At 39.7% G+C, this 25884-nt stretch overlaps 2 protein-coding genes across 2 annotated transcripts; both read right to left on the bottom strand.

The window, feature by feature from the left end:
* Positions 1 to 6080: 6080 nt before the first annotated feature.
* On the bottom strand, positions 6081 to 8528 carry LOC141608827 (receptor-like protein EIX2). The gene has a single exon (XM_074428174.1). It carries the CDS (start codon positions 8526 to 8528, stop codon positions 6081 to 6083), a length of 2448 nt encoding a protein of 815 aa, XP_074284275.1.
* Positions 8529 to 21957: 13429 nt separating this feature from the next.
* LOC141608826 (receptor-like protein EIX2) lies at positions 21958 to 24351 on the bottom strand. Its single transcript, XM_074428173.1, has one exon. The coding sequence runs from the start codon at positions 24349 to 24351 to the stop codon at positions 21958 to 21960; it is 2394 nt and encodes a 797-aa protein (XP_074284274.1).
* Between the last annotated feature and the right edge of the window lie 1533 nt (positions 24352 to 25884).

The following is a 25884-nucleotide window of genomic DNA, read 5'->3' as shown; positions in this document are numbered from 1 at the left end:
TATATTTCTAACTCACCGCCATTTGACAAAAATCCCCCTGACAAAGAGTTATTATCGAGGTAGATTGTGGAAAAGTTAATGGGAAAAATAGGAGACCCGTCAATCTTGTTGTTAGAAAGATCCACATAGTCAAGTTGTTGCATTTTATGAAACCATCTTGGTATGAACCCGGAAATATTTGAATTAGACAAAGAGAGGACTGATAGGTTTTTTTGAGTTTGAAGCCATGGAGGAAGTTGTCCGTTAATTTTGCAATCATTAGCTGACAAGTATTGAAGTTGGAATGGAGGCACCCAAGCAGAAGACAGGTTGAGTGTTAGCATGGTATCATACATGAGTAAACGTGTCAAACTTGAGAGGTTAGCAAAGTAGGGTTCAGACAAAACTGTATCTTCCAACGGATTGGAGCTAATATATAACATTTGGAGCTTGGAAAGGTTTCCTATCGATGTTGGTATTTTGCCACTCAACTGATTGAAAGAAAGATATAGTCCGTTCAAATTTGATAACTTCCCAAAAGATGCCGGAATCTCACCCGATAACATGTTATGAGAAAGCTGAAGGACTTGCAGATTAGTGAGGTTACCTAATTCATAAGGAACTGAACCAGCAAGAGAAGTATTTGAGAGATTGAGATACCTGAGTTGGTTCATCGAACCAATAAATCTAGGGATTGAGCTATAACTGAAGTAATTGAAGCTTAGGTCCAAGCTCTCCAGTTGTTTCAGCTCAAGCAAATACACTAAGGACTCGAACTTCTTCACTTCAAGCAAGTAATCAAACTTGTCTCCTCCTAGATCAAGCTTGAGAATATGGCCGCTTGTGTTATCACAAACCACCCGTCTCCACTCGCAGCATTCCTCACCTTCCCACGAAGATGAAACATGTTTGTCGAAATAGGGGAGATTATGCTTGAAGTCTAGGAGGGCCGCTCTTTCAGAAGACTTACACCTCAAGGTTGAGTTATTGTTGGGTGAGTTCCCGTTGCATCTATACCATCTTGTATTGAAAAGGATAAAGGAGTAAATCAGTAGGCAAGTTATTTTTGCATTCCTCATTGTTCAGAAACAATATTAATGGTAATGCTAATGGTGATGTAGTGCATATTTTGTTTAATTAGTCCTTATTACTCCTTACATAACTGATGGACAACCAATAAAATAATTTACATGCTAATGTCAACTTGACGGGTTCCTGAGTCAAAACGGACTGAATGTACGCAACTTGCATAAACTTTATTTAACAATAAAGATTATAGTCAATACTACTATTCTACCTAACAGGAGCAATTAACCAAACTAGTAGTCAGACTTTGAAGTCTTAAACTAACATGCTTTCAGACTTCTTATTATCGAAAGATTATGAAATTCCGACGAGCAACTCTCTTATAAAACAATTTTATAGTTACTGTGTTTTCTTGATATATATATATATATATATATATATATAGACTAGGAAAACCAGGAAGGCCAAATCAATGAAATTGGACTATATTATTTGTAATCATATGGAATACTCCGTAATATTTAACAAAACTTGTGGTATCTACTCATATCATTATCATTATAAACCTTTTCTAATTATAAACTTAAAAGGTCTTAAACCAACCAAAATTGCTGACAACTGGAGATGACTTTGACTTAAAAATATACTCGTAAGGTTTGGGCATAGATGTATGACTTTGACTTAAAAATATACTCCTAAGGTCTTAAACCAACCAAAATTGCTGACAGTTTCCATGCCGATTTGTTGCCACAAAAGTCATACATATGATTTACTAGATCGAACTACCGCCTCATTGGCATAGAGTAGGTCTGTCAACATAACATACGAAAAACAAACATGATCAGCGTAGAAAGATTGAATAAGAAATCCGAGCTTTAAAGTCAAAAGTCAAAACGCTGAACTGAAGGAAACACTCCCTTGCTAAAGACGGGTAACTCATTGATCAACATTACGGAGGAAACGAAAAAGTTGTTATAGAATCCATAATCTAATCCGACTCTAAACATAACAAATAGTTATGGAAAATGGATCATTGGGATCGGGTACAACAATGTACAATAACTCATGTAAGATCCACACACGTGGCGGAGAAGATTGTACGTTTCATTTCAGAACAGGAAGACTTACTCTCACCATCGAAAACAGCGAACCAAGTATTTTGTTAGCATCTATTTTATGTCTCACCACCATTGTATTAGAATAATGAGATGCAGCGTTGTACTGTGGTTTGTGTATAGCACGAAAATTGAGGATTTCCGGCATAAATTGAGGTCAGGTCAGATAAGGTTTGTATCAACAATATCTCAGCAAATACAAGACCAAATCAATTAGTCAATCAGCCAATCAATTAGCATACAATATCTTTTGTAAATAAAGGAAGAAATTACACTGTATAATATCTACCTATAGGCTCCTATTATTGACCTAAAATAGACTCACCTCTCCCCTATATAATGTACTCATTCTCTGTGTATAATATCTACCTATAGGCTCCTATTGTTGGTACCGTGACTGACGGTGTGGGCTTGAGGTGGTTGTTGGTATTGTCGGATGGGAGGTTCTGGGAAGACAATATTGAGAAACAGTTTGCGGAACAAGGGACAGTCGGCTATAACGTGACCGACTTGTCTACACCATTGACAACGTCCTTTAAAAGGACGTGGGTTGGGGTTGGTCGATGGCTGATGACGGTTGTTTTGAGGGTTGTAGGCAGAGTTTTGGTGGTTGTTATGACGGTAGTTGTTGCGGTTTTGATTGTTGTGACGATAGTTAAGGTTGGCAGTGGGTTGAAATAGATCATTTGTCGGGTTTTGTTTGGTGAGGAGCTCGTGTTGGAGCAGCTTCTCATGAAGTGCTTCAAACGATATTGGGGTATCGCGTGCACGTACGGCATCGATCACTGGTTTGAAGGTATTATAGTCTAGTCCTTTTAGAACTTTGGAGATGACGTCTTCGTGATCCAGTACCTTTCCCATTAACGCCAATTGATCGATGCATGCTTTAATAGCATGTACATACTCAGTAATGGACTGGTCAGTGGTTTTGATGATCGAATCGAGACGATCATCAAAACACCAAAAAATCTGTCCTTTGCCCACGCCCCAACTCCTTCAAACGCTACACCAAATCCGCTGCCAAACCTCTTCAACCACCAGTAGCCATGACCAACACCGATCAATCTGTCCTAAACCCCCACGATGCAGCCACCACCTACTTCCACACTCCAACCCACCACCACGAATACAACTCCAATCCCACCCCGCACAAGTCGCCATCCAATAACACAAGTATACACTCGCAAAAACCCACAACAACAAACGCAACCTACCACACCTTCTGTCACTATCAATGACCTCTCTACACCCGACCAAACCCACACGCCTGATCATCAAAACGCCTCCATACCACCTCCATCAAACTGCACCGTTGTCACCCGTCTTGATAACAATATTCGGAAACCAAACCCACGATATGCCAACCTCGCCCAAGCCTCTACTACCTTCACTTCCTTACCCAAAACCGTGAAACAAGCCCTTGTCTCGACTCAATGGCGAAATGCAATGCAAGAAGAATTCCAAGCCCTTGAAAGAAATAAAACTTGGACCTTAGTTCCCAAACAATCAAACCAAAATATAATAGGATGCAAATGGGTCTATCGCATTAAATATAACCCCGATGGCTCACTCAAACAACACAAAGCGCGTCTAGTTGCAAAAGGATTTCATCAACGACCGGGCATTGACTACACTGAGACCTTTAGTCCAGTGGTTAAACCTACGACGGTTCGTCTAATTCTTTCACTAGCAATCACGCATTCCTGGTCACTACGTCAACTCGACGTAAACAATGCATTTTTACAAGGTACCCTAACAGACACGGTCTATATGGCTCAACCCCACGGCTTCGTTGATGCCTCTAAACCCGACTATGTCTGCAAATTACAAAAGGCTATTTATGGCTTAAAACAAGCTCCCCGAGCTTGGTATACTGAGCTAAAATTATATCTTGTCACCTACGGTTTTCGACAATCAATCTCCGACTCCTCTTTGTTTATTTTCAACAACAAAACCACACGCATTTATATGCTAGTTTATGTCGATGATATTATAATCACTGGACCAAATCAACAACATATCCAACAATTTATAAGCAATTTGTCCAACAGATTCTCAATAAAGGACCTTGGACCGCTATCATACTTTCTCGGCATAGAAGTAACACCCAATGCCGATGGACTCCATCTAAACCAATCAAAATACATACACGATATTTTAGTCAAATACAACATGTCCGAAGCTAAACCAAATACGACACCTATAGCTACTGACGCACATCTTACTCGAGAAGACAACAACCCATACAAGACCAAACCAATTATCGAGCAATAGTGGGAAGCTTACAATATCTCTCACTAACTCGACCCGATATCGCCTTCACTGTAAATCGATTGGCCCAGTCTCTTCACCACCCTACATCTACACACTGGTCCGCATTAAAACGGCTCCTACGCTACCTTCAAGGAACCCAAACCCACGGCATCCAGCTTTACCGCACCACGCCACTTTGTCTTCATGCCTTTTGCGATGCCGATTTTGCTGGTGATAAAGATAATTACATATCGACCACAGGTTATATTCTCTACCTTGGCCGCAATCCAATCTCATGGTCTTCCAAAAAACAACGCGGACTTGCTCTTTCAACGACAGAAGCTGAATATCGTGCCCTTGCTGCCGTGACAACTGAAACTCTCTGGCTCCGCAACTTACTTACAGACCTGCACATATCCATTACAAAACCTCCAACCATCTACTGCGACAACATGTCTGCCACTTTATATGCCAAGAATCCGGTCTTCCATTCAAGAATGAAGCATATGGCACTCTCCTTCCACTTTGTCCGTGAACAACTTCAGCTAGGCCACATTCGCATCCAACATATCGCAGGCAAAGATCAACTGGCAGATGCGCTCACCAAGCCACTACACAAAACTCGCTTTCATGAACTACGAAACAAGATTGGACTCCTCCCACTGACGTCCATCTTGCGGGGGCGTATCAACAATATCTCAACAAATACAAGACCAAATCAATTAGTCAATCAGCCAATCAATTAGCATACAATATTTTTTGTAAATAAAGGAAGAAATTACACTGTATAATATCTACCTATAGGCTCCTATTATTGACCTAAAATAGACTCACCTCTCCCCTATATAATGTACTCATTCTCTGTGTAAATATTCATTCATTCAAGTAATATACAACCTTTACATGGGGAAAATAGGAGACGACTTTTACTTACAATATGCAGATTGCAGGCTCGTGAGTGGAAATATGTGCGACTGATGATCATCTACACAGCTATACAACTTCTTATTACGAGTAAGTCTATTATAAAACGCTTTTATAGCAACGGTAATATATAAACTAGGAAAGAAAGGAGCTCACCAAAATCGATTGAATCCGCAAGATGAAACCCGATTTTAATAAAGCCCAAAGAAACCCTAACTCCTTAATCGATCAAGATAATCTTGGAAATTTCAAGCTGATTTCCAATTGTACATACAACTCCATTGGATAATTGATTGCATTCTGTTTTATTCCGCGATTTCTAAGTGCAACGCTTTTAAAGCCATGCGTTTACCCTGGTTTAGGTGAGTGCTCTAGCGAGAATTTACATATTCTCACATAGATGGTACGAATTATTGGCAAAGCTTCTCAAAAGTCTGTACAACATCCTTAGGAAGAACCGCACAAGCACACCAATAGTTTTCAAGTCCGAAATTAATAGAATTATTAGTTGACTGGAGCAAGTCAGCATAAGAAAGATGGTAATGCTTAAACAATCGGTTTGTTTACTCCATAATACGGAGTAATAATTATATTTTGGCTTCTATACACATTGAAAAATAATTATACCAACAATTGTATACCATGACAAAATAAGAAAGTAAACCAAAGATACAACAAACCATAACATTGATAAATTCTGCAGAAGTGATCAAACATAAAAATGTGTTTATTTTACTACAGTGCCAGTCACTTTATTGCGTACACAACTACACATGAACCATCTCATCTCCGGTTGATCTTAGCTTTGGCCACCCTCACCTTCAGAGCAACTATTACATACAACCAGTTATAACCATCTTCGATATACCGAAAAAATGCAAGCCTCCACCTTCTATTCAACACCAAACAACCAACAACACCCCAAAAACCAGTAGCAAATCCCGACATCACAACCAGGTCCAACCCCATTTTCTCAAGCTTCTCCTTATTACCGCCTTTGTCTTTATTGCTCCTACCCTTATCTTGCTCATCCTCTTTGCTTTTACACTTCTTGGGCAGAAAATCCCCACAAAGATAAGGATTTCCGGCATAAATTGAGGCTTGGTCAGATAGGGTTTGTAGCTGATTGCCAGTCGGGATTTGACCTGATAAATTATTGTAGGACAGGTTAAGGTGGCTCAATGTATATATTTGACTTATGCTTGTAGGGATACTTCCCCTGAGTTTATTCTTTGATAAGTCCAGTGAGATCAATGATTTCAAGGCCCCAATATTCTCAGGTATCGTTCCCGATAACTGATTATACGACAAGTTAAGACCCATCAAGCCGTAGATCTTTGTCATGTCATGAGGAATGTTACCCACCAAGTTATTACAGGAGAGGTCTATATCCACCAAATATGGCAGAGAGCTCGTATATGGACGCTCTATTCCTTGCATTACCTCACTAACGACACCATGGGAGAAATCCAACGGTGGAACAGGTGAAGTCATGCCTTTAATGTTACTTAAACACCGAGGGATGTATCCCGTAAAATGGTTATGTCCAAAGTCCATAATTTGAAGTCGAGGCAAAAAGCAAATCTTCCTAGGAATAGAGCCACTAAACTGGTTTCCTCTTAGCCTAAGTATTTGCAGTTTCTTCAATTTGTCGACCCTAAACAAGTTGAATATTTCGCCTGACAACTGATTACCACCAATGTTTAGAACACTCAAATATGTGAGATTGCTCAAGCATGAAGGGACCTCTCCGCTCAACATGTTGTCATTCAAATGCAAATAAAAATGAGGGTCAAACCCATTTATGTTTTTATTATTAAAGCATGGAATATGTCCTTCGAGCTTGTTGTACGAGAGACGTACACATGAAAGAGTTGAAATATTGGTCCAACATTTTGGAATTACCCCTGACAAGCTATTATATTCAATATCTAACGCACACAATGATGTAAGTTGGCACAAAGAATTGGGGATTCGACCACTAATTTGATTATTGGTAAGGTAGAGTGTTTTCAAGTTAGGCATCGTATGACTTAAACCTTCTAGAAACGGCCCATAAATGAAATTATGTGACAGATCTAAATCTTGTGCTTGATGATAGACTTCAGTTTTACTGTAATTTGACAAAAAATCCCAAGACAGAGAGTTATTAGAGAGTTTAAAGCAACTGAAGTTAATGGGAAAAATAGGAGACCCGCTAAGGTTGTTGTTATAGAGTTCCAACCAGACAAGTTGTTGCATTGTGTGAAACCAGTTAGGCATGACCCCGGAGATGTTTGCATTAGACAAATCGAGATATGATAGGTTCTTTTGAGTTTGAAGCCATGGTGGAAGTCGGCCGTTGATTTTGCAGTGATTGGCAACGAATGATCGAAGTTGAAATGGAGGCACCCAATTAGAAGACAGGTTGATTGTTAGCATTGCATGATCCATGTATAAATACGTCAATTTTGAGAAGTTAGCGAAGTGTGGTTCAGACAAAACTGTGCCTTCCAACAGATTGTAGCTAATATCTAGAAATTGCAACTTGGAAAGTTTTCCTAATGATGTTGGTATTTTGCCACTCAACCGATTATTATTAAGTATTAAGAACTCCAAGTTTAATGGCCACCTAAGAGAGGATGCTATAGAGCTCAAATTATTTTGGGAAACATTTAATTCCTTCAAATTTGATAGAGTCCCTAAACATGCCGGAATCTCACCAAATAACTTGTTAAAAGAAAGATCAAGGACTAGCAGGTTAGTGAGGTTACCTAATTGACAAGGAACTAACCCACCAAGAGAAGAAGACGAGAAATTGAGATACCTAAGTTGCCGCATCAAACCCATATATCTTGGAATTGAACTATAACTGAAGTTATTGTAGCTCAGGTCCAAGCGCTCTAGCTGTTTCAACTCAAGCAAGTAAGCCAAGGACTCGAGCTTCTCCATTTTTAGCAAGTGATTATTGTTGACTCCATTAAGGTCGAGCTTGAGAATATGGCCGGTTGTGTTATCACAACCCACCCGTCTCCATTCACAACATTCCTGACCTTCCCACGAAGATGAAACCTCTTTGGCAAAATAGGTGAGGTTGTGCTTGAAGTTAAGCAGGGCCGCTCTTTCAGAAGGCTTACATTTCACGGTTATTAAATGATTGGCCGAGTTACCCGCGTTACAGCTACAACATCTAGTAGTATTGAAAAAGATGAATGTGTAAATGAGTAGGCAAGTTTTTACCAAATTCCCCATTGTTTTGAATGTAGTATGTATTTCTTGTTTAGTTTATACAACTGATGAACAAGGAATAAATAGCCTACATGCTACTGTCAGTATCATCTATTGAATGATTGCAATTTACATCATTGTGTGAGTTGAAAAGTATGGAATGTACAAAACAATATTATTCTCCATTGTTATGAAGTATTTAGTATTTTAGTTATATATAGTGTGTATATAAACTTGCGTCATTCGCCTCAAATAATTATCAATTCACATCTATTTATATTCCTCCGTATTATTATTCTTTTCCGACTCGAAATGATAATATTTGGTGAAAAGTCATGGGGTCGAAAACAAGCAGAGCAAGAGAAATACAGAAAAATAGGTCCCAATGAGAAGCATTATTCTAAATCTGTCAAGGTTGAAATCCATTTATATACGCAAGTTCAGTAAAGACATGTTAATATCTATCATTACTGTCATTTGTCGATTGAATTATTGATTATAACTTCAATTAACAGTCACCGCTGTTAAAATATTCAACACCTACTCTCAATATGGCCGGCAAGCAATTTTTGTGGACTAATATTCATAAATGTTCTACTGTTAAAATAGTAAGAAGAAGGCAAATGGTAATAGCATTTTACACATGCTGTTTGACATTTACTACTTCATGTGGGAAAGCCACAATATCAATAGTCTTATTTGCTAGTATAAATAGCAAGCTCTTTGTTTGAGCAATGTACTCAGAACACACAAAAACAAAACAAACAATAAGAGAGTTTGTGAGTCGTAGAAATATTAGTGAGTTAAGAGTGTGAGTGTTTATTTGTAATTGGTATATTTCCAATTTATTTGAGTGTTTATTTGTAATTGGTATATTTCCAAAAACTTGATGGCATCAAGCTATACCTCGCAAGTGCACGATTTTATCGTTGTACACTATTAAGGGTCGATCCCACAAGGAGTTGAAGAGATTACTAATTGTTCTAATCCGATCGTTTAGCTAAGTCGAAAATAAAAGATGATGGTTGTTATACTAATGCTACCTAAAACAAAATGAAATGCAAACTTAACAAAAGCAAGGAAAATAGGCAAGAACGAAGAATAAATTGTAATTCAAATGATTAAACGGCCTAAGACTCGGTTCTTCCCAAACAATTCGCAATTCCACATAGTTAAATCTCTAGGCTAATCACAAGGGTAGTTAGGTGAGGAGGTGACGGCTCTAATTCGCCTAAGACCCCCCTCTCGGGTTCGAAATAGGACACTAGCACTACCCACCAACCCCCCTCTCGGGTTCGAAGGTCGGAATCCCTAACTCAATACCCCACTACCCCAAAAACATGCATTTTCCCGAGGTAGTCCGATATTTGCTAAGGTCATTAAGCCCCATCAATTCCCGGGTCATCCCACTCCCTCTCTCGAGGGTCGATTTCAAACGCTAATTTAGAGGTGTCCTACCCCGGTTCTCCCTTTCGGTCTCAACCGAGGTCAACAATAGGGTCAAATCTCGGGTATCCAAATCACAACCTAACCAACTCTCGTTGGTGGTCAAGGGTCGTAAGTCGACACTACCCAAAAGTCAACCCATAAACCAAGTCATTCCTCTAAACTACCCTCACCAATTTCCCCAAATAATTAGCCTTTATGAAATTCAACTAATGAAATTACTCATGTTGGGTCAAACCGAGCCCTAGTGGAAGACTACTCACTAATCATGGTCCTAATTGCAAAATAAACAATAAAGATGGAAACTTGGGTCACAAACATGGTGAGAAGATGAAATTTACTACTAAACATGCAACAATCTAACAATGGGTGTAAGGAAAGATGATTTAATCTAATGATGAGAGTGATTAAACCTAAAGACACAATCTTTAACCAAATCACTCAAAGATTAAGTCTTTGAGGACAACTACCCAAGGATGAACAAATGAAAGAGGAACAAAGGGAAGATCAACAATGAAAAGATGAATAGTGATGAAATCAACAACAACAAACAAACAACAACAATAATTTCAACATAAACATTCAAACAAACATGAAGAAAGAACAAGATGTAAACAAATGAAAATAAGGAGAGAAATAATACCAATCCAAAGCAAGAAAGGGAATAGAATAGAATCAATAAGTATAAACCTTCAATCTTGTTCTTACAACCCAACTTCAATCCCAAATTGATTGAAGAACTAGCTTAATTAGGGAATGATTAGCAAAATAATTAACAAAGTTTTAAACTTGAAAGGGTAAATGTTCTGGATCTAGGGTTGTGTGTCAAAGGGTTTAAGGGGAGGGGTATATATAGGTTACACAAGGATTAGGACCGAAATTGGAAATGGGCTTTGAAACACGTAAATGCACTCCCCGGTCCGGTCAATCCGCCCGGTCATTTGACCGGAGTGGGAGTTTCTGGATTTTGAATTGAAGTTTTGAAGTCATCGGTGTGCACGGCCGGTCACCGCCGCCGGTCCCCTGACCGGTGGGGCACCTTGACTTCAATCTTGACTTTTGGCTTTTGGAGGGACTCCCCCGGCTAGCTAGGCCACGGTCATTTGACCTATTTGGGAGATTCCTGTAACATTCTTCAATTCTTTGTATGTGTTAAGCTCATATGTCTTCCCAGCCGGCTAGCCGGCCGCCGGGCCACCGGCTGGGGATGCTTCTTCATACTTCTTCCTTCATTTCCTTGTAAATGTACTCCCAGCCGGCTAGCCGGCTGCCGGCCTACCGGCTGGGGGTACTCCTCAGCATAATTCCCTTCATCTTTCATGCATAGCTTAGAAATCCCGTCTTTCTAGCTTCATTTCGCCCGTTCCCGCCTCAATTTCTGCAAGGGGGCCAAAGTGTCATAGTAAAGGGAATCGGGACTAGAAACGAGAGTAAAGGGGGTACAAAACCGCCTTAAATGGGGTCGAATATGCATGAAAATAGAGGGAAAAAGAGTGCAAAATGGTCCTATATCAAACCTCCCCACACTTGAACCTTACTCGTCCCCGAGTAAGTCCTCAACCAATTGCACAAAGCGTTATTATGATAGATATGGAGAGTGGATGCACAATATAAGCATCACTCAACTAAACTACTACTTAAGCCGATCGAGTATTAGCGCACTCAACGCCCCTTCAACTCACAATTTGACACCCATGAGGGGAGAGTGCCATATTGCTAGGCAAGTTGGGTCTTGCTACAAAACTTTCGACACATTCACCATAAAAGCACATGATCGACAAATAGAATGCATCTAACAAAATGATCCACTTTCCTCATCTAAGTGGCCAAATTTTTCAAACAACAAAACACGGTTTAGGTCGGGAGTACCGTCTCAGAAGTGCCAATTGAGGTGCCAATCCCCTAAGTATGACTCAAGCGACCCTCGTGTGACCAATGCTCAAGAAACGCATTCAAGAGCGGGGAAAGGGAAGAAAGGGCAAGTCCGCCGAGAATTACAAAACTGACACGAGATTCGACCAAAGGACCCATGACTAAGGAGACCAAGGCAACGACATCCTCACGGTTTTCACTCGTCACTCAATGAAAGAACAAGGTGATTTTTGTGAAAAAAAGTAACCAAAATCACTCAACTAACTCGACTAGCGAAAACGTGCCCGCAATCTAATGTGTAACACCGTCCTATGTCCAATGAAATGCAAACAATGGGAAAATGCACAAAACATGAAGCAAGGGTTACAACGGGGCTAAGGAGAAGGTCGAAACGGGATTGGTGCAAGCACCGTTTGGACATGTGGGGCTCAAATCAAGAATCGTCGACACATCACATCCCATTTTTTATTGTAACACATGAGACACGTCTATGCCCTAACATAGTAATGATGGCCAAAACTATGCAAAAAATGCATAAACCCAACTCAAGTAGGAAAAATTTGATAAAACTCCTTTTATTTCAACAAATGGTAACGTCTACACCGTAACAATGACTCGGTTTCCCAAGCCATGCAAAAAAATGCGTAAACCCGACTCATCTTTGGAAAAACATCAATTTGCCCTTTTATTTAGCAACGGCTTTTTCTACCCCATTTAATGATGAGTAGGGGTGTTGCTTGCCTTTTTCTTTTTCTTGGCAACAAACGAATATATACAACTCACGACTCATCATTTTTTTTGTTTTTCATGTCCTTTTTACTTTTCTATTTTGTTTTTCACTTCTTTTTCACAACCTCTTATTTATATATGATGCCAAATTCATACCAAGTTCCGACCCAAACGGATATGTGAACTATCCATCACTATGCCCCAAATCACCTCCTACAACACAACTACAAAACCGACCAATTCTTGATTAAGGAAAGGTGTTTATGGAATGTAGTTAATTTAGTGGGTTTGCCAATGAAAAGGCTAAGGCTCAAAAGGGGGTGAATCAAAAAGGGAGATAATGTAGGGAATAAAACAAGGCTATTTGGCTATTGTGAGGTTCATATAAACTGATTTTTGCTTCATATCATATGCACAAAAATGTAATGCAATTTCATGATCTAAGGACGATGCGACACACTTATGCGTAATGATGTGACACGCCTCGCGAGGAGACCTACTCTCGAACCTAGATGAAGGCGGGGTATGAATGTACCCGCCCTAGGAGGCTCTACCCTTACCTTTGAGTAGTTAAGTCGAGCCAAAGGTCTAGCCTACGGCCCAAGGTCTCACAAGTTCGGTCTAGACTCATTGGTCAAGCTCCCCCTTCCTCGGCTAACTAAGAGGCCACGGGTGCGAGTCACGAGGAGGGAAAAGGCACAATTGGGCACATTAGTTCATCATGGGGGTACTTGGTTCCCTCCCTTTGACCATGTTCTTCCTTAAAAGCTTATTTACAAACTCAATGCAAAAGAAAGAAATGCAACAAGTATTTACATGTGAAAAAAATGCATGCGGAAATTTAAACAAACATGAAATGAAACGTGCAACAAATTGGCTAAACCTAGCAGCACATCAACACCAAAATTCCAAACGGTCTCCCAAGGAGACACCCAAAGCAACAAAATTCCCGTTCTCCTTCAAAATATCCAAGATACTAAAAAGAAAGAATAGTAAAAAGGAGCAAGAGATAGGAAGGATTATACCAAGCGGTCTTCAAGCTCCTTTTTGCCTCAAGTGGTCAATGCGCCGAGCCAAAAGGTTAGACAAAACATATATATACAATGCAATTTTTTTTTTTTTTTTTTCAGAAATTTTTCGATTTTTAGGCACTTTTTCTAATTAATAAACAATTACAAATATAAACAAATATGCACAAGAGTGGATATTTCCCTCCCCACACTTGAGATGTACATTGTCCTCAATGGACAAAAGCATAGGGAGTGAATAACAAAATGAAATGAACATATTTAGTGGATTTTTGATTTTTCAAAGGCAAAATAACATGTTTTTGTGATTTTTGGTTTTGAAAAATTTAAAAGACGTATTTTTGGGTTTTTGATATGAAAACTCCCTCCCCACACTTATTTATTTACATTACTTCCAAATGGAAATAAATGTGTGGAGGGAGTACAAATTAAAAGACATGTTTTTTTTTTTTTTTTTGGCCCTCCCCACACTTATTTATAGACATGGGAGGGCATTTTAGTGGAATAAAGTAACATTTTTTTGGTATTTTGGTCATTTTTCAATTTTTAGTTGGTTTTTTTTTTTATTTTGAAAATGCAATGCATGCTCTATTCTATATGCTAAATTGAAATGACAATGCAAATTATGCTAAGTGAATGCAATTACTCAATGTGACAATATATTACAAAATTGAAATCTAATGCAATCCTATATGATGCAACTAAATGAATTATCAACTAAATGCATGCGAAAAATTTAAACATGAATGAGAAATTTGGATAAAAGGGAGGGATCGTACTTGTCATTTGGATTAAAAAGGGAAGAAGAAGTGGAGCCCTCATTACTAGGCTCTACTCAAAGTCATCATCACCCTCACCGTCTCCATCATCATCATTACCATCACCATCACCATCACCTTGAATTGCCCCGAACTCGGAGTCACGGATGAAATCGTCCGTGTTCAAGTGGACATCCGAGCTAAAATCCTCCATGGCTTGGCTCATACCAACAAACATCTCCGGGTGCCCTCCGGCACCACTAGACCCGCCCTCTTGGAAGATTGAAGGGGCACCCCCGAACCACCTCGCGTCATGTCCCTCCCCTTGGGTGGTAGGCGGGGTGGGAAAGACCGGGGCACTAAAATAGTCGGGCCGCAAGTTAATATCTCCGTAGCGGAAGGTCCCATCTTCCGGATGTCCGCCATCCGGGAATAAATAGTAGGAGGGGTGAAGGCCGGAGGGGTGCTTGTATTGGTTCCTCATACAATCATCATAGACCGGGAATTGACCAAGAGAATGGTCATAGTAAATCCGGTCAAGTCTTTGTTGAAGCCCATGCCGCTCACTTACGGCGTTTGTCATATTAATTTTCATCTCCGCCATGAAGGAAATGAGGTCGGCATGGAGAGGGGGCGATTGTTGTTGTTGTTGACTGGAGGACCCCTCTCCTTGTTGGAAGGGCCCGGGGACAAATGGAGTAGTCGGTGTGGCATACCGCAAGGTAGACCTTGCGGGAATGATGGGTCGGCCACGAGCATACCGAAGATTTGGGTTAATTTGTTGGGGGATAGAGGGGTCTTCAAGATTTTCAATTTCAAGCAAATAGTATTCCGAATTAGGCACTACCTTCATTTTGTCGGGATTGGGAAGAGGGATAGAATTTCGATCAACCCCATCCACCCGAATTTGCCAATAGTCTAGGCCATCATTCGGGTGGGTCTTCAACCAACCGAGGTTGTGGTGGATATAGCTTTTGAAAAACATCGTATCACCAATCATAGAACGCAAGCCACCCAAGTTGACCCTCCGATTGAGCCTCTTCATCAAATGGGTGATGAGTCCACCCACGACAACGGCCGTATTAGAGGCCGGAGAATTGCTAAGCCTTTGTAATGTAAGGGCCAAATGGTGGGCGATGTCAATTTTGAAGGTAGTTGGGTTGGAACGAAGGTAAGAGCCGAGGATTTCTAATTCCTCCGTTCGGAAATTATGATTTTCCTCTCGGCCAAAGATGGTCCAACCCATGTACCGATGCCAAACCCGAATTGCCGCATTATGAACGGTGTTAGCGGCTCTCTTGACCCCCTTGATATCATCCAAACCCGAAATAGCCTTCCATAAGGCCCCATGGTCGAAAGTCTCGGGTGCCTTGTGAGGCGGGCTAGTGTCAAGCCCGAAATGGGATGCAAAGGTCGGGAGGGTCAAGGAGTAGTCCTTGTTCATCAATCGGAAGTGCAAAAAGGCGACCTTTTGGGTTTGGCGATGCTTGTCAAGGCGGAGGGAACTCAAAAACTCCCAAGTAAGACGGACATAGGTCCGCTCATGAATTGCATACATCATTTTCATACCCACCCCTTCAAATAATTCAAGAGTAACTTGATCTAATCCTAATTCCCGCATGGATTGTCGATCAATAAATCGGGTAGGGACAATAGGGCGTTTCTTGAATAAGACAAACTTACCTTTCATTGTGATTGAAGCGAATTGGATGTCCGGGAAGTCGGGATCGGAGCTCATGTCGGTCGCCGCCGCCGCCACCGCCTCCGCTTGTTGAAGTGCCAAGTCTCCTCTCCTCACTCTTTTCTTTGGGGCCATTTGTGGGTGATTAGATGGTGGGTGAAAGGTTGGGAAGGAGGTTGAGGTGGTTGTCGGTGGTGGAGGTGGTTGTTGGAGTGGTTGTTGGTGGGAATGAAGGAGGGTGGTTAGGGTTAGAGTGAGAGAAGAGGGAGGAAAGGTGTCGAAAAGAATGAAGAATTTGGGGCAATTTCGTGTAAAATTAGGCATCAGTGTACTCCCAGCCGGTCAGGAGACCGGCCGCCGGTCACCCGGCTGGGAAAACGTATAGATTTCAAAAATTTTAGAATTTTTACAGAATTTTCGCAGCTTGGAAAGTTTTCCTAGTGATGTTGGTATTTTGCCACTCAATTGATTGTAAGAAAGATCTACGGACTCCAAGTTTGATGGAAACCTAAGAGAGGATGCTATTGAGCTCAAGTTATTTGCTGAAAGAGCTAGTTCCTTCAAATTTGATAACTTCCCTAAAGACGCTGGAATCTCGCCTAATAACATGTTATTAGAAAGTCCAAGGAATTCCAGGTTAGTGAGGTTGCCTAATTCATAAGGAATTAACCCACTAAGAGAAGCATATGAAAGATCAAGATACCTGAGTTGCTTCACTGAACCCATAAATCTCGGAATTGAGCCATAACTGAAATCATTGAAGCCGAGCTCCAGGCTCTCCAGTTGTTTCAGCTGAAGCAAATACACCAAGGACTCGAGCTTCTCCATTTTAAGCAATTGATAATTCTTGTCTCCGTTCAGATTGAGCTGGATAACATGGCCGGTCGTGCTATCACAAACCACCCGGCTCCATTTGCAGCATTCCTCACCTTTCCACGAAGATGAAACATCTTTGTCGAAGTAGGTGAGGTTTTGCTTGAAGCTGAGCAGAGCTGCTCTTTCAGAAGGTATACACCTCAAGGTTGAGTTGTTGGGTGAGTTACCCGCCTTACAGCTACAGCATCTAGTAGTATTGAAAAAGATGAATGTGTAAATCAGTAGGCAAGTTATTACTGTATTCCCCATTGTTTTGAAGGTACAATGGTAATGATAATGTAGTATATATAGAAGTATTATTTAGTAGAGTGTATACAACTGATGGATAACGAATAAATAGCCTACATGCTACTGTCAGTATCGTCTACTGAATTATTGCAGCAGCATCACCCTAATGCTTGGTGGGTTCCTGAGTTCAAAAGCAGCTTAAACTTGTATTAACAATAAAGAGGCGGTCGCAGTTGACGAAGGCAAGACTTATAACGGTCAATACTACGGTCTACGGAGCACTATTCTAGATTTCTAGATATAAACTTTAGTAAAGGGTGCTTTCAAGGTTATTAATGAAGAAGCTGTCTACTTAATAACGGCAACTAACAACAACCACTGCTCAGACTTTTGAAGTCTTCGCCATTATCATTCGGGGATCCAAATACGGTCATACAAAGAACTTTGTAATACTCCATTTGTCCCAATCATTTGTTACCTTTTTTTATTCTTATTGTGGACTTCACTCCTATTTTACCTATGAAACGAACATCTCCCTCTTAAAGTGTATATCAAAACTACCCTAAGAACTAAAACAACAAAATTTAGAAATTTCATTTTCGGGTAAATCTCTTATAAAACAATATGATATTAGATCCCACATTGACTGGAATAATGTGAAACACATGTTAAGGTAATTGTTACCGTGGGATATCAACGAAAAATTAAGGAAATCAGGAATGTGGTGGGAAGAAGTGGTAGCTGAAGACTGGGAGGTGAAAAATGAGAAAGAAGAGGTGACGGTTTAAGGCAATAGTTTACCATAAGAGTATCCCACTTCCCTGAATTTCCATTTGTTCGACTATGTTACCCCGATAACAATTATAATCATCTCACACGGCCCTCTAATGAGTTCGATGAAACAAAACACCATACTTGGTTTGCAAGAAGCAGCGAAACGAAGTTGAAAAAAGAATAATGACAATCGGTTAAAAAAAATGTCGGGCACAGCTAGCTAACCGAGTAAACAATGGCACAGCACGGTAAGGTGCTAAATCTTGCGTGAACCCAAGGCTCGCTATGTAACTATCCACTAGTGAGTGTTTGGATCAGCAGACTTTGCAGCTCTTTCGACATGTCCCGTAATAATCAGGAGACCCAACCATGAATACTGCATTTCTTTGGCATTCCCCGAGGGCAGCCCATTTTGGGCAGCTTTCGTCTTCATCTGTGCAGTCACTGTTTTCGTGTTCAGTTGGAACACTAATCCCACTGACTGCTCTTAGGTGAAATACTTTGACAGCAGACCAAATTCCGCCTTCAGTCACCGGGTTTCTCTCGTGGAGGCTCCTTTTGTCAGGAGATGCATTTGGGTGGACATTGAAGAAGAGAATAGCGTTTCCTTTAACGGGTTTCAGTAAATTGTTACGGCTAACAGAGTAAGGCCACAACTTGCTCTTCAGTCCTGAGGTTTTGATCTGCATTATTGCACAAAAGACTGAAGATGACTAATGTAAAACAAATAAATTGGACAAGCTTCTCATATTGTGGAGTGAAGGGTAGCAAGCGGGTAGTGCAATTCTCGATGCATTCACAAACAGCTTATTTGTAAACTAAGACCGAGTACATTCTATCCCATTACCCTGCCTACTGTGGAACTTTTGAGGCACTAAGTTAATGTTATAATTGACTCTTAACATATACTCCCTCCGTCCCGGTCAATTGTTGTCCTTTGGTTTTGGCACAAAGACCAAGGAAAGAGGAGAGAGAGCCAATTACTAAATGACAAGTGGAACAAATTGAGTGTGAATGATCAAAATGCTCAAGTTCATTCTTAAAATAGAATTTTCGGCACTAAACCACTTGGGAATTTTGCCTGAGAGTTGGTTTTCCCCAATATCTAAAACTTTCAGGTTTTTGTGATCGCTTAAAGCATGAAGGGATGCCTCCGCTCAACATGTTGTCATTTAAATGCAAATAAAATCCATCACTTATCTCAGACTCAGGGATCGGACCCTTGATTTTATTATTGGAAAGGATTAGGCCTTATAAATTAGGCATTATCTGTCCTAATCCCCAACAATTTGGAATCACACCCGTTAAACTATTATTTTGCAGATCTAAAGTAACCAATGATGTAAAATGACATAAAGAATTAGGGATTGGACCCTCGATTTGATTATTCGAAAGGTATAGGATTGTCAAGTAAGGCATTATATGACCTAATCCTTCTGGAAATGACCCATTAATGTAATTATTTGAGAGATCTATCTCGTTCGCTTGATTATAGACTTCAGCTTTACTGCCTTTTGGAAAAATTAACCCAGACAAAGAGTTATTAGAGAGGTTGATTGTGGAAAAGTTAATGGGGTAAATAGGAGACCCGCTAAGCTTGTTGTCAGAGAGAACCACCCAGTCAAGTTGTTGCATTGTATGAAACCAGTTGGGCATGAAGCCGGAGATATTTGCACTAGATAAATGTAGCTTATATAGGTACTTTTGAGTTTGAAGCCATGGAGGAAGTTGTCCGTTGATTTTGCAGGCATCGACAAATAATTCTAGAAGTTGGAATGGAGGCACCCAATCGGAAGGCGGGTTGAGTGTTAGCATCGTATGAGACGTATAAATATGTCAAGGTTGAGAGGTTAGCAAAGTGGGTTTCAGACAAAATTGTGCCTCCCAATGGATTGTAGCTAATATCTAAACTTCGCAGCTTGGAAAGTTTTCCTAATATTGATGTTGGCATTTTGCCACTCAACTTATTATTAGAAAGGTCCAAGTACTCCAATTTTGATGGAAACCTAAGAGAGGATGCTATTGAGCTTAAATTATTTTGGGAAATATATAGTTCCTCCAAATTTGACAGTTTCCCTATAACTGCTGGAATCTCGCCCGATAACATGTTATATGAAAGATCAAGGACTTGCCGGTTAGTGAGGTTACCTAATTCATAAGGAACTAGCCCAGCCAGAGAAGTAGATGAAAGATAGAGATACCTGAGTTCCTTCATCAAACCCATAAATTTCGGGATTGAGGTATAAGTGAAATCATTGAATCTCAGGTCCAAGCTCTCCGGTTGTTTTAGCTGAAGCAAATACGCCAATGACTCGAGCTTGTTCATTTTTTTTTTTTGATCTAAACCATCCGGTAATCCGAACCACATTGGGCCGACTAATCCGGATTTCGGGGCGTGTCCAAGGATTACGGTATTTAAACCCCTCCCAATCGCAATTGTGGGGGATCGTTCCGCAGACCTCCCTACCAAGCGCATCCCCATGCTACCACTGCGCCAACCAACGATTGGTAGCTTGTTCATTTTAAGGAACCTATTAGTCCCATCTCCACTAAGATCGAGTTCAAGAACATGTCCGGTTTTGCTATCACAGACCACCCGACCCCCAATTGCAGCACTCCTCACCTTTCCAAGAAGATGATGTTGGATTTGGACTTCCATTAGTCGGTTTTCTTATTTATGAAAACGGGTTGAATGCGACCGGTAAAGCCCACTACAGTTGTATGATCCATTGGGCCTAGGTCTATCTCAGTCAGTACGGTTTACTCGTAGTATACTAGGATCTTCTCCTCCCTCTTCTAGGTTTTCCTTATGTTGACAATCAATGGGGCATGTCAACCCAATAACCTATTTATATAGGTTAGAGGTATTCTAGACAGGAAGAGAGACCTAGCCATAATAGAACTGTATTTGGGCCCCTCCATCAGGCTGCCCACTGTATAATAAACAGGCCCTACACTTATCAGTACCATCACACTATGTACTTAACCGTACTGACTGAGATAGACCTAGGCCCAATGGATCATACAACTGTAGTGGGCTTTACCGGTCGCATTCAACCCGTTTTCATAAATAAGAAAACGTCTTTGTCGAAATAGGTCGACGGAATGATTATACTACGAGTACTTTGACAGCCTATAAATAATCACAAATTCTCATTATAGACGGACACTATCCGTCTATACGTATAGACGGATACCATTTCCCCTCACAAAATATCCATTTACCATAAAGTGGGAAGCACATGGGGGTGCCCCACCTTATCCCCCTACCCATTTTATTAGAGGTCTTTACCCGTCTGTTCGCCCCACCCGTCTATACCAAGACCTATTGATAAATAATACTCCATGGTATACGGAGTACATGCTAACGTCAATAATGTCGACGGAATGATTATACTTGAGTCAAAAGTTAAGAATAAAGTAATCAACAACAATAGTAATAAGCCAACTACAGATGTTAGTGGAGAATTGTGAGTGGAAATATTAAGGACTTTGACTTACAATATGCATACTTGTGAGTGGAAAATATTTGATACATGAATAAAATGAGTAAGAACTGAAATTAAGTTCAAAAGAACAGGGCCTAAGTCTCTCATAAAACGGTTTTACAGTAACGGTTTTTGTTGATATAAAGAAATTTAGGAAAACTTAAAAAGCTCACCCAATCATTATCATTATGATCTTAAATCCGCAAGAAGAAATCCATTTAGAGCAATCCCAACAAAACCCCTGATTTGATGTCACAACTAAAAAATTGTAAATTTGAAATGGGTTCATGTTGACTTGTTTTTTTCTCTCAGTTTCAATACAAAATCTGAGGTTCCCGAATTTGAGCTTTTTTACAGTAATGGATCGAAGTTGGCAATTTTAGAACTCTTCTATATAATAATACGGAGTCATAATTATATGTCCTAGACTCCTAGTACATTATACATACGTACGGCAGACATTATTACACTTGCTTTGCACATCATTATTATACGGATCGAACATGACAGAGGTGCTTCTTTTGCTACCTACAATGCTAGTCTCTTTGTTGGATACACAACTTTATTTGTATCTCAACTCCTGTTCATCTTAGCTTTGACCACCCTCACCTTCAGAACAACTATCACATACAACCAGTTATAACCATCTTCAACACGCCGGAAAACTGCATGCCTCCACCTCCTTTTCAACACCAAACACCCAACAACACCCCAAAAACCAGTCGCAAATCCCGACATCACTACCAGGACCAGCTCCATTTTCTCAAGTTTCTCCTTATTATCGCCTTTGCCTCTATTGCTCTTATTCTTGTCTTGCTCGTTCACTTTAGTTTTACACTTCTTAGGCAAAAAATCCCCACAAAGATAAGGATTTCCGGCATATATTGAGGCTTGATCCGACAGGACTTGTAGCTGATTGCCAGTCGGGATTGGGCCCGATAAATTGTTGTAGGAAAGGTTAAGATGGCTTAACATAGGTATTTCACCTATGCTTGTTGGGATTTTTCCCGTGAGTTCATTCATTGACAAGTCAAGTGAGATCAATGACTTCAAATCCCCAATATTCTCGGGAATCATTCCAGATAGCTGATTATATGACAAGTTGAGATTTAACAAGCCAACGATCTTTGTCAAGTTATCAGGAATGCTACCTATCAAGTTATTGCAAGAGAGGTCTATATCCACCAAATATTGTTGCGTGCTTGTATATGCACGCTCTATTCCCTGAATTACCTCACTAATAGCATCATTGAAATGGCTAATTTGTGACTCTTGTGACGCATTAAATAAAGTCATGGTTGTAAGGTTATTCAAACAAGGAGGAATGGATCCCGTAAAATGGTTATGTCCAAGGTCCAAGATTTGGAGATGAGGCAAAGAGCACATATGCCTAGGAATAGTGCCACTAAACTTGTTTCCTCTTAGCCTAAGTATTTGTAGTTCCTTCAATTTTTCGGCACTAAACCACTTAAGCATTTTGCCTGAGAGCTTATTTCCACCGATGTCTAAAACTTTCAAATTTGTGAGACTCCTCAAGCATGAAGGCATTTCTCCGATGAGCATGTTGTCATTCAAATGCAAGTAAAATTCCACACCAACACCATTTTGGTAGGAACCACTATTATTAAAGCAAGGAATATGTCCTTTTAGCTTGTTGTATGAGAGACGTACAAGTGAAAGACTTGACAAATTGGCTAAACAATTTGGAATTTCGCCCGATAAACTATTATTATTGATGTCTAGAGAATTTAATGACTCAAGTTGGCACAAAGAATTGGGGATTTGACCACTAATTTGATTATTAGAAAGGATCAGAGTTGTCAAGTTGGGCATTATATGACCTAAACCTTCTAGAAGTGGCCCAGATATAAAATTATTTGTGAGATCTATGAAGTTAGCAAAGCGATATACTTCAGGTTTACTGCTATTGGACAAAAATTCCCCTGACAGAGAGTTATTAGAGAGGTATATTGCAAAAAAGTTGATAGGTAAAATAGAAGGCCCGCTAAGATTGTTGTTAGAAAGAAGCACAAAGTCAAGTTGTTGCATTGTATGAAACCAGTTGGGCATGTGCCCAGAGATATTTGCATTTGACAAAAGGAGCTGTGATAGGTTCTTTTGAGTTTGAAGCCATGGTGGAATTTCTCCGTTGATTTTGCAGGTATCAGCACCTAAGAATTGAAGTTGGAAAGGGGGCACCCAATCAGAAGACAGGTTGAGTGTTAGCATCCTATTAGATATGTCTAAAACTGTCAAGCTTGAGAGGTTAACAAAGTGCGATTCAGACAAAACTGTACTTTCCATTCGATTGAACGCAATATTTAAATATTGCAGCTCGGAAAGTTTACCTATTGCTGTTGGTATTTTGCCACTCAACTGATTATGAGAAAGATCTAAGTACTCCAAGTTTGACAGCTTCCCTAATGATGCTGGAATCTCACCCAATAACATGTTATAACCAAGATCAAGGTGTTGTAGGTTAGTGAGGTTACCTAATTCATATGGAATTAACCCACCAAGGGAAGCAAATGAGAGATCGAGATACCTGAGTTGCTTCATCAGACCCATAAATATTGGAATTGAGCTATAACTGAAATCATTAAAGCTGAGCTCCAAGCTCTCCAGTTGTTTCAGCTGAAGAAAATACACCAAGTACTCGAGCTTCTCCATTTTAAGCAATTGATAATTCTCATCTCCGTTCAGATTGAGCTGGATAACATGGCCGATCGTGTTATCACAAACCACCCGACTCCATTTGCAGCATTCCTCACCTTTCCACGTAGATGAAACATCTTCATCGAAAAAGGTGAGGTTGTGCTTGAAGTTGAGCAGGGCTGCTCTTTCAGAAGGTATACACCTCAAGGTTGAGTTGTTGGGTGAGTTACCCGCCTTACAGCTACACCATCTAGTAGTATTGAAAAAGATGAATGTGTAAATCAGTAGGCAAGTTTTTACTACATTCGCCATTGTTTTGAAGGTAGAGTAATAACGATAATGTACTACTCGTATATATTTTGTTTAGTTTATATGGAGTACAACTGATGGATAATGTAGTACTACAAACTTGTATTAACAACACCACAAATTCTCATTTAAGACGGATATAGAGGCTCTCTCAGTTGACAAAGGCAAGACTTATAAGTTATAATAGTCAATACTACTATTCTACCTAATAACTGCAACTAATCAACTTATGGTCAGACTTTGAAGTCTTCTCCATTACACAAAAACAAACAAACGAATGAATTGTGATTAGCGACGACTAGAGAAGACTTTGACGAAGTCCGTATGTGACGAGTATGACTGATGATCCTAATTTCTGAGGTGTCCCGTAACATAACGAAAGTTTCATGTAAAACAGTTTTACAATAATCTTTTTGTAAAGAAACATGACATCAATAATTATTCGTATGAGCAAGTCTCTTATAAAAGCAACTAGTTTTCTTGCCCGTGCGTTGCACGGATATTAAAATAATATGTGATAAATTTCACAATAAAATGGAATATAGATATATAGTACATCGTTCATGTCTAAGATTTTATGTATGCCGCATGACCAACAAATAATTCCCGTTAACATAATATTGACATAAGAATAAAAGAGTGTTTGATTAATAAAATACTTTTTTTTTAGGAAAATAAAACCAATATGAAGTTTATATATATGATACTTGGACTGATAGTTTTTAAAATTTGTTCATTAATACCTGTTTATTTTTCAATTGGTCAGGGAAAACAATAATATCTACTCTGCATAATCAACTCAATGATGCAACAAACCTCCTTCTTTCGAATAACAACCATAATATAATCATTGCTGGATCAAATTGTAATTATGTAAAAACATTTAGAGGTAGTTAGAATGTTATATCTCCCGGTCAAACTATAGAAGTACGTTTGAATATGAACCAAATTCCGACGCAATACTACATGCCTAGGGCTGCTTATGACCCCCCTCTCTATAGCAATAGTCTTGGCCCCCATCTTCTCATCTGAAACAAAATATTTCACGCAGACCCCCATTTTTCTTCCCTATTCACACGCATGATCTAAAACAATCTCATCCCTTGAAAGATCGATCATTGTCTCCGAAACTTATCTCATATTTATCCAATCAAGTTAAAAACTAAACCCCTACTTCTAGAAAAATCCACCATCCAATAGAAACTAACCCTTGCTCTCGACAATGTTGTTTTTTTAGGAAAATAAAACCAATATGAAGTTTATATATATGATACTTGGGACTGAGAGTTTTTAGATTTTGTTCATTAATACCTGTTTGTTTTTCAATTGGTCAAGGAAAACAATAATATCTACTTTGCATAATCAACTCAATGATGCAACAAATGTACTTCTTTCGAATAACAACCATAATTTAATCATTGTTGGGTCAAATGGTAGTTACGTAAAAACATTTACAAGTAGTTAAATGTTATATCTCCCAGTCAAACTATAGACGTACCTTTGAATGTGAACCAAATTCCAACGCAATACTACATG

This window comes from Silene latifolia, chromosome 10, assembly GCF_048544455.1.
Source record: "Silene latifolia isolate original U9 population chromosome 10, ASM4854445v1, whole genome shotgun sequence".
Classification (NCBI taxonomy): Eukaryota; Viridiplantae; Streptophyta; class Magnoliopsida; order Caryophyllales; family Caryophyllaceae; genus Silene; species Silene latifolia.
The sequence above is the reverse complement of the archived record's forward strand: the minus strand, read 5'-3'. Positions and strand labels throughout refer to the sequence as shown.

What these genes read in the sequence shown, in the direction of transcription:
- LOC141608826 (XM_074428173.1), bottom strand. Translation starts at nt 24,351, where the DNA reads ATGGCGAATGTAGTAAAAACTTGCCTACTGATTTACACATTCATCTTT.
- LOC141608827 (XM_074428174.1), bottom strand. Translation starts at nt 8,528, where the DNA reads ATGGGGAATTTGGTAAAAACTTGCCTACTCATTTACACATTCATCTTT.